Consider the following 10,296-nt stretch of genomic DNA (forward strand, 5'->3'; position numbering starts at 1 on the left):
TGGAGTGTGCTGGTGTAGAGAAGAATACAGTTTAATTACTTTGGCATCTTGGTGATGTTTTATTTAACGCAATGAATGTTTTCCATCTATATTATTAGTTTTGGTACTTTCAGTTTTCATCGAGGATTAGTTCTTCCTCTTACATGCTAAAAAACATTCTTTCCATAACTAAAATCAACACACAAAACACATTCCTGCATTTATTATTCAGTGGCCAAAAGGTAGTAGTGTCCAAGTACAAACACAACACAGCCCAATGTTTATTGTCTTGGCCAGGAGAGGCACTGTGCACAGGTCCCCTCCTCTGACTTCCTGCAACATTCTAGAGTCTCTTTCCCTAATTCTGCCTCAGCAATCTCTTTCTTGCTTTCACAAATACCATTCAGGGCAAGCACATAAGTGAGCCATAATTAAATGAAGAGAAGCACCAGCTTTGCTATGACGGACTTGCCCTTCTCCTTGGTTTTCCAGATACCCACACCACACTCATCATGGAACACAACGGGGTTTTAAGAGCTGCTTCCTCTAGTCTGATCAGTTTTATGAAACCTTCACTGAAGAAAAGCAGCTCCATCCCCTAGAATGGGGGAGTTGTCATTAACCCAACAGCAAAGCTGCTCTCATTTACTCCACAACTCACTTCTTGGGTCTTAACTATGTTATCAGTATAGACCATCTTAAGATTGCTCCACATTAGTAACTGTGGAACTAACAAAGTAAATTAGAATGATAAATCAACTTTGGATCCCTCCATAAAAGTAGAGAAAGAGAGAGATTTCTATAAAATATATTAAATAAAAATATATTAATGTTCCTTTCTCTTCTCATTCAGGCACATAAGCAGCAGACTTTCACATGTATTTATAAATAGCTGTAGATAGTAGACTAAAAATAAATCCTTCAGTAGCTCCCTACTAAGGTATGCTTTTCATCAACCATAATGAAACAAAACTAAGTTATCCCTAATACAAATAACTAGCAACATACACAAAACTTCAAAAACACAAAACCTAAGATAGCTTACATACACTATTCTAAATTCTAAAGAACCAAACCAAAACCTACAACACATCATCATACATTATTAACATGGATACAAATAAAAACTACAATATTTGTGGAAAACGAAAGGTAGGATAGGGGTAAAAAAAGTTATTGCCAAGAGTACTTTACAAAAAGGCCTGATAGTGTCACCAAGACTCATTGCAGTAGGAATCTCAGAGTTAACTACACATATTGTTGTCTGATCAGGAGTTTTTTTTCTGGACCAGAATACAGAAAAATACAGTAACTCTTCTTCCACTCCTGATTCAACATCCACAGCTTACTATGGTGAGAAACCAAAACAATGCCTTCTCTCACTAAAAATACTTTTTGCAATATACATAGGAAACAGTCTTAGACTGATCAGTGAATGAAAGAAATACATTCCCAACTCACTTCTCTCTCTTTCCTCAATTTCCTCCTCCTGTAGCCAAGCCTTAATACTGCTCTTTTTTTTTTCATGTCTATCACTAAAATAAAAATCCACTAAAACTTCAAAAATGTTGTTTGCAGAAAAACCCTATAGGAACAGCCAGTGAAATTCACTCAAACCATCTTCTAACACACTACGTGCAACAGACAAACATGCCTCATTTCTAAACCTAAGGTCTAGAATCATCTAATGCTTTCTTTCAGGGTTTTTTTTGAAAGGTTCATTCATATTCAGAAATGAACGACATGACATTTTGCAAAGATCACTTAACATCATTAAAAAAGATTTAACCCTTCCTGCAAGCTGCTCACATTTTCTTTTTAGCTCAGCATTTTAGTATTTGAAACATCAAATGACTGATCAATGGAAAATTTTTACCACAGAAAATAACTATTTCTTCTCTAATTGCTTAAAATGAGCCTACAATTTCAAAGTAAATCTATATCCTGAAATAGGAAATTTGAAGATATTGATTGCTCCTTTTAACTCTAATAAAAGAACAATTTTCCTGTCTAAAAGACAGATACCATCTCCATAGTGGAGACAGTGAGACACTGAATCTTTATGATCTATAATCACTTCCATTGCTAAAACTATTCATACAAAATTTAAAAAGCACATTCCTAAGAATAGAAAAAATTAGAAATTCAATATTAAATTAAAAAAATTTACATGGCTCTACTTACTTATTATCACGAAATCACATATTTAGCACATGCATAATCTTTAACAGCAAACTACCCCCACAGTTTTAAAAGACATGGACAAAGCTAACAATTTAAAATTAAAGTGTTATTAATAAAAACATATTTTAAAGGAGAAAATATCCAGAAAGCCAGATAATATCTGTCATGAAAGATACTATTTTCTACTTCAAGCTTGCAAGAAATTTCACTAAGAAATAAGGTTTCTTTCTTCCATGTGCAGATTAGATTACTTCAGCTTACTGTATCCCATCTAAATGGGAAAACTGCAGCAAGATTCCAGCATGATAGAAACATGCCTACGTTCTCCAGGTTACACAGCCGTAAACATGAAGCCTCATTGCCAGGCTGACTTCATGTCAATTCAGGGATTTATTTAACAACTAGTATTAACAGCAAAACAACACAACAATAATTTCTTGTATGTAGCACACAATGCATACCATCAAGACAAGGATGTAGTGTGTAGGAGCACCAAATACAGTACAATTCCAACTGATACAAGAATAACCAAATGAGACTCTGGGTTATAAAACAGGAAATTTAATTTTGACACACGTTTCATATCCAACAAAAAATCACACTCCTTTTCATACCCCAAGGCTACTGTGAAGCACCTCAGTATGTATATAATCTTCAAGAGACCACCTTTCACCATGTTTTGTGAAACTACATTTCACCAAGGACAATACAAATCACTGTTCAACCAGGAGCATTATGGAGATTTTAAAAATGAGTCAACGACGACGTCATGTCAAGGATCTATTCAAAATGGCACATAAATCCAGCTTAAATTTTCTAAGCAAAAATTGCTTTATAAGGGTGCTTCTGGCTTCCTGCTTTGGAAGATGTATTATAACAAATTATTCTAAAAATAAGCACAGCAAAGATAAACATGGCATAAGCCCTTCTTTCTCAAACGTGAATCCAACCTGAATTTGGTTAAAAAAATAGCAGCTTACTGAAGCAAGTTGTGTTGAGAAGTTCAGAGAAGCATGCATGTGCCTGATAGTTCCTACCAAAGCTTCTATTTGCCTAACAAACTGGTCCCCACATCCCTCTAGAGGAATAATTCCAGGTAGGTCATAGCATATCTGAATATACAATTTGATCAGTTTTGATAGCCCTTGAACTGATATGGCTTGACCTTTATATTCCTTGCCAACAGCCAGTAACAACCTTATGAACTTTCTTAAGTATTTAGTCTTGTCAAGATATAAGCTGACAACCCTTTTAACATCTCACATATGCAATGAGCTTTCCCAAGAAGATGTTAATGCATAAGGAAAACATATGTAGATGAAAATTCTAAAGCACTTTTGTCAAGGTTTTGGAGGGGCCATTGCAACAATTTTTTCCTTAGAAAAAGACATATGAAAAGGATACTCAAGCACACTGTTCTGCATTTCTGTTTATGTTTCAATGAGAAGAACTGTTGTTCTGTTATGTATGCTAAACTGTTACATTTACCCTCTAAAATTACTGCTGCTGCAAAAGCAGGGAAATAACTTTATTAAATACAGGCTTAAGCTAAAGTGTATTTTGTTGCAGATATTTATACTTTATCCCTGGCAAAATATACAGCAAGTATTTTCTCCTTCCCTTCTTCACCATCCAGCAACATTCTGAAATAATAAATATATTCTATCTATTGCCACCACTTCAATACAGAGACATTACCCTAATATAGACATGTAAGTTCTAATCATTATTCCTAAAACAATCAGTGATTACCCTTTTTATAGATCACTGAGTATCTTCTAAAAAGGAACAAAATACAGGGAATAAATAAAAATCTCCACCAGGAGACAATCTCCCTAGTGTTCTCAATATATAGTTCCTGAAACCCAATGTGAACCCAGGGTGCTCTAGCACAGAAACTTTACATTTCCATTGCCAAAACTCAAGGGAACATAAAAGGTAATAACAAAATCCCCATACTCAGTATACTACATAATGATTACCAATAATAATAACATGCATGAATAAACATGCAGTCTACAATTTGAGCTGCTTTCTATTATTAATGAAGCTACTATTCGCCAAATAAAAAATATTAAATAAAATGATGGCACGGGGAGTGATGTAAATAGAAGTGCATGCACTGCCTTGGCTTTTGTACTCCTGGCACAGGTGAACCCTAGCTTGCCACTTACCTTAAAACTCCTGTAACTACTAACCCAAGTGACTTTGTCTGCTGCAAATTATGATAGTGGACTAAGGAGACTGACTAAAGATTACAGGCTACAAACTATACTTACTCAGCCTAAATTCTACCTAAACATCTTAAATTTCCTGCTACCAGTGTTCCTCTGAGGATCTAAAACCAGGGAACAGAGACACTACACAAAGAGATTAAGTAGACAGTAAGCACCTGCATAAGTCTGTAGCATTCCCTGGCAGTTCACTGGAAAAGTCCACATACCAAAAAACCCCCTGTACCTACTTCTATAACAAACAGGCAGTAATTTCAAATTGAAAGATTTTCTTTTGAAGCCTTCTAGTCTAAGTATAAGCTTGGAAAATTAAAAATTTAGGCTTAATACAGTTTTGTATTTGACTTACTTTTCACCCTACTGCAAATTTAACACAACCTGCATGTAGTGTTGTGGATTTTCTGGTTTTGCTTGGGTTTTTTTCTTGTTTTGGTTTGATTTTTCTTGTTGTTTTGTTTATAACCTTGCAATGATGCCTCTTGAAGCAAAACCAAGTCACAGATATGTACAAAACTGAACAAGGAAAAGTAAAATAAAGTGGGAGAAAAGGAAAAGAAGTGGTCAATGAATGGGAGTTTAAAACCTTTCTGGTTTGCTAAAGTCTACTGAAGAATTCATTACACTCCTTCAGAGGGCTTTGGGAGGGGTTCCAGCTTTTTTAATTTTGTGTGCCCTTTTTTAGATTTTAATGCAGATATTGTCATTTGTTGTACCAGATCTAACATAAAGCAGATTTCTTCATTAGCCATAAGCTGTTTGTGTAGGAAGAGGAATTTTTTTATTCTTTTGTTTTACAAACTGGCTTCCAAATTATCACTGAGCTTCATAAGAACTTCTAAGAAGAAAGTTGAGCAAGATATAGATAAGTATCCAAATGCTTTTAGAACTTTATGAATAACATCATGTCTTTACATTTTTTTTAAGATTACAAGTAAATGTGTTAACTTTTTTTAACATCCTATTTATATCTGAAGAATGTCAAAATACGACAATATTAGAAATAGAAAATAAATGCTCATTTTTGCATTCTGTTATGGGTACAATCATCAGTATTTTCATTCAGTCTCTGCCACTTCAGTGAAATGTACCAGAAAAAAAAAATCAGACAAGCTGCTTACTGTAACATGCAACTAAAAATAACATCTAACTGTTTATTTGTAAACTATGACCTAGTTACACAAAACATTGGAAGAATGACTAATGAATTTTATATTTGAGTACTTTACAAGATCATAGGAAGTACAAAAAACTTAAATGGTGGTTACCTTAAGGACACGCTATATTCAGGGTAAAAGATGCTTTTGTATTGAACCCAGGTCCCAGTTTCCTCTTCTGTATTCTGGTCTTCTATTGAAAAGAGATTGAATGATGCAAACCTTCTTACAGACACTTGTTGTAGATGCACATCTTTCAAGTGCTTTTTCCTCAGAACCTTCAAAATGAAGAACAAATTAAACATTAAGAATACAATTTTCAAGAAAAGAACAAACACAGGCTTATTTAACTGAAGAGGGAAGTCTGGAATCAACCATAATAGCTAATGCTGTCAGCCAATAGCTATGAATAACCAGTCCAAGTATGCCAAGCCTGAGAAAAATAATAGTGGTATCAATAGTAGGGGTCAAAAGAATGGGTTATGAATTTTTTATGTCTCAATAACTTTAAAGCAAATGTACTGTGTTCAGAAGCACACAAAATTGCCTCTCTAAAACCCGCTCTAGCAGGAATTCATGGCAGAATTTCAGAGGCAAAATGGGTACTTCTCTTTTCTCCCATCACCACCACAATAAAAGTTTCACAGAATAAGCAGTGTCCTCACCAAACAATTTCTGTGCTACTCACTGTCCCTATGGATGAGAAGAAAAAAACAAACAAAAAAAACCCCCCAAGAGTGTATTGTGTAGAATTTAAATTACTAAACTCAAAACATGTTCTTTTGGTGCCTGAGTGATACGTGTTTGCCAGGAAGACTCCTTTCTAGCCAGGAAGACTACTTCCTAGCCTAGAAGTCTACTGCTGCACACTTGCAGAATTGCTGACACTCTCACCTGAGCTGAGAAACCTCCTCCCTCTCCCAAGCCCCAAGACCTCCAGAGGCCACAACTCTTTATTTCTCTACTAGGTTCCCATAAGGAGACTGATGAGGTATCCAAAATACACTGACAGCACAAAGTTCACTGCTAAGAGACTGAAGAAATCAGTGGCAGAAACAGAATAAGGCCATTCACATTTTTTTAATTATTAAAACACTTGTTTAGGGAAGTGAGAACATGGGCTCACAGTCTTGCATAATCCACTGCACTCAGCCATCTTACAGGAGTGAGGTATCAGCAAGGTACCAGTGAGGTACCAGTGAGGTATCAGCTCCTTCATGCAGGAACACTCAGCAGCCAGCCTGTTTGAGCTGCATCATTTCACAAAAGACAAGTAACATGCCAGAAAAAAGGGCTTATTCTTAAGTCAGTGATGGAGGAGAGATGTCCCAAGTTTAACTTCTTTCTCCTAACACTGGGTGGGACACATAAATAATTACCACTGCATTTTTAGAATTAAGGTGCATAAGCATAGTGATGAAGAAAATGAACAAAAACAAACCACAAAACAAACAAACAAACAAACAGAGCAGAAAAAATCATCACTATAAACGGAGCTACAAGGAATAGGAGGAGGAGAATGTCAGAATTTAGTTTCTTGCCCAGCAGAGGTAAATCTGAAACCAAAGGAGAGGTATCTGTGCAGATTTATGAACCTGAAATGGAAGTTCTGCATCCAGTATGAATAGAACAAAACAATGGGTCAGTGCTTTTTATGCTGCACCCAACCTTTGTTGCCTGTGCTTTAACTGGAAATGCACTCAGATCCAGCAGCATTACAATTTGGCACCATGACCTATTATTTTGCAGGATCTTGGAAATACTACAGGTGTGACCGGAGCAATTATATTTGCTATGTTGTTAGTTTGTAACAACAGGTCTGATGCATCAGTTTTATTACTTCTGGATCTATTTTCATCAGCAGGTCTCAGTGTAGGAAATGCATGGGCATTTTCGTTCAAGTATTAAAAATGTGTGCCCACACTACTTCTACTTTTGTAACACATAGGAAGAATACACACATGAGGGAATAGCAAAAATATCAAAACAGGGGAATTAGAATAAACCACTAGCAGAATTAGGACCTTCATATAATAGCAGCACGCTTGGAAACAAAACAGACCATCTTGACAAGTTAAAAAAAAAAATCCCAATACTTAATTTTCAGAAAAGCATATTGTTTGGGGCTTTATTTTTTTCCAAGCCAAGTCAAGCCATTACTAACAATAGGGAAAAAAATGCATTCTCTGGGTTAGAAGAAAATCTCATGAGCTTTGTTTTTCAATTCTGGAAGCTAAAATACACCAGGAAGCAGGTAAGCTAGACTTCTGTGAGAAGAAGAGCAAAAGGAAGGTAACAGGCAAGATAAATATATATAAAATTTACAGATGCCAAGAAAGTTTTCATTAAACTTTCTATAGGGATTTAGTGTGCATATAGGGATCAACTTAGTTTATGCCAGTTCCTCTAACTAAAGACTGGATACTGCTGTCAGTTGAGCAGATCAGTAGAACTGGAAACATCATCTTAGAAAATTTACTCCAGTCATTTATAATGATCACTACATTTTTAACTTATCCTGGCTTTTTTCTTTCTTTTTTAGTAATAATTATTTTCCTTAATTCTGACAAGCTAAATTTAAAAATATGGCAAACCTTCAAATGCCATATATACATAAAAAGAATTTTTCTGTAAAGAACACATAGGTAATTTTGCAAACCCATGGTTCTTTAAGCTAACTTCTCAGGATATGTGACAAAATGGTTTTTTTCTTAATTAGATCAGTGAACACAGACTCGACGTTATTTACCATAGCAAATCAGTTTGTGTATGCATTGAAGGAAAGCAAATTTTATATATAAACACAGCACAAAAATTTATTTCACGCAAGGTGTTATAAGCAGTATGAAAAGCATTTATTTTTAAAAGCACTGAAACACTTCAACAGTGCTCCTTTAAAGATAGATATTATAGAAGGTTGATTCCTTCTTCTAATCCATAGATAGATCCAAGCATCACTGTAGTAAAGAGTGCAGAACTGATTTTTACTTCAGATGTACCAGTAAGATTAAATTGATCCTGGCTCATCGTACCACACAGAAATCGACAGAAAAGCTAGCAAACATGGAAAAACCCAGGGCATCTATACAGAAAAAGGTCACATACACATGTGGGACAGTGAGGAAGAGATGGAAGCCTTCTCCTCAAATGCAACCCTCACACCTCTATTGAACTGCTATTAAAAGTTCCTTATGATTTTAAGAGACAGGGATATGAATGACAGGCAGTATGCTGAAAAGAAAAACCAACTAGCGTGGCCACAAAGCACACAGCTGGCAAGAACAGTAACCTACATAGACAAACCAGATATTCCTACCAATAACTTTGACAGTTCCTGCTTTACAATGTAGTCAAACGAAGCTTACCCTATTGAACAGGACCAGCAAAGTTATGGACTGAAAACACACACAAGAAATTTCAATATTAACCTCCCCACGCTTCCAGCTCTGTTACCCACCTGCAGCCCGGTGCCCCTGGTGCCCCTGCTGCCATCTGACTGCTGCTGCGCTCTGCCTTCTCCAGGCAGCTATTTGCACAACAATAAACATTTAATTTAGGGCCCTAAATATCACATCCTGTGACAATAACAACTAATGAACTGATTTGAGGTTTTAAGACTTTATGCACATGCTCATCCCAGAGGAATGCTTTCCAGCTTCGCACTGCTCCTAAAGGGCCCAGAAAAGTAAGGATGGCCGGAGCACAGGCGTGACGATGCTGCTGCTTCTTCCTCCTCACCCTCCTCCAGACCCCAGTACCTGCAGGTAAAGGGCTGAGTTTTCGCTGCCAGGTGAGGGGGGTCTCGCCCCAGCTCCCCATGAAAGGGCAGGAGTGGGAGGCAAAGGGCGGGGAATCGGGTGGCAACTGCAGTGACAGGTGCCAAACCACACGGACAGCGAGTGCCCTCAGGCTGCGGGGTGCCGAAGGGGTGCCGGCCCTCCTCCTGCTGACACTGCTTGTAAGGCCACAGACTGCTTTGGGGTTATCTTGAAGACACACTTTAACGAGCTCTGTGTATATATATGTATATATATATGTATCTATCTATCGATATATGTTTGTGTGTGTATGTGTGTTTATATATATATAATTGCAATTTCTCAGAGAACTGGAAACAACCTCGTAACCTCTGAGGGTGCGGACAACCTCCCTCGGCTTCCCGCACGCCCCCAGCACCCACAGTCCCCACCACCGGACAGGCGCTCCCGGGGCCGGCAGACCCTCAGATGGAGCTCCCGGCCTCAGACCACTTGACCGCCCGGGTGACGGGGCGGACAAACCTCTCAGGGGACCAGGATCGCCTTCGGCCAGAGACTCCCACCCCTCCGCCTGCGCCGCCGACGTGCCCCGCCATCCCGGCAGCCCCTCCCGCCCGCGGGCTCCCCCTACCTGTCCGGCAGCCGCCACCGGCTCTCGCCGCTCGCTCGCTTTGCTGCTGCCTGCGGCGGGGCGGTGGGCAGAGCCGGCATCCTCGGCCATGTGGCGGCGGGGAGCGCTGCCCTGTCCGGTGGGAACTTGCCGCCGAGTCTCCAGCGGCTGCCAAAAGCGGCCGGGTTACGGCTTGAGGGGGAGGAAGTGGGTGGCCATCTTTGTTACGGGCAGCAGCGTGTTACACAGCTGTCGGGAGCAGCGCTGAGGAGACGGGCTGCCGGCTGCCGCAGTGCTACACCCGTCTCTCCCCAGGCGCACCGGAAACCTCAATACGGGTCGGCCCGGGGTGAAACTGTGTGTGAAAGGGGAGAGAC

General features: G+C 38.7%; 1 protein-coding gene across 1 annotated transcript in view; it reads right to left on the reverse strand.

The window, feature by feature from the left end:
- Positions 1–10,263, reverse strand: part of CAMKMT (calmodulin-lysine N-methyltransferase) — a 210,070-nt gene extending 199,807 nt beyond the window's left edge. The window contains exons 1-2 of the mRNA XM_030447272.1: positions 9,941–10,263; positions 5,663–5,829 (exon numbers count right to left, since the gene is read on the reverse strand). Of these exons, the coding sequence (XP_030303132.1) occupies positions 5,663–5,829; positions 9,941–10,030 (257 nt within the window). The 5' untranslated portion in view covers positions 10,031–10,263. The remainder of the gene's footprint in view (positions 1–5,662; positions 5,830–9,940) is intronic.
- Between the last annotated feature and the right edge of the window lie 33 nt (positions 10,264–10,296).

The sequence above is a fragment of the Calypte anna genome, chromosome 3 (assembly GCF_003957555.1).
Source record: "Calypte anna isolate BGI_N300 chromosome 3, bCalAnn1_v1.p, whole genome shotgun sequence".
NCBI lineage: Eukaryota > Metazoa > Chordata > Aves > Apodiformes > Trochilidae > Calypte > Calypte anna.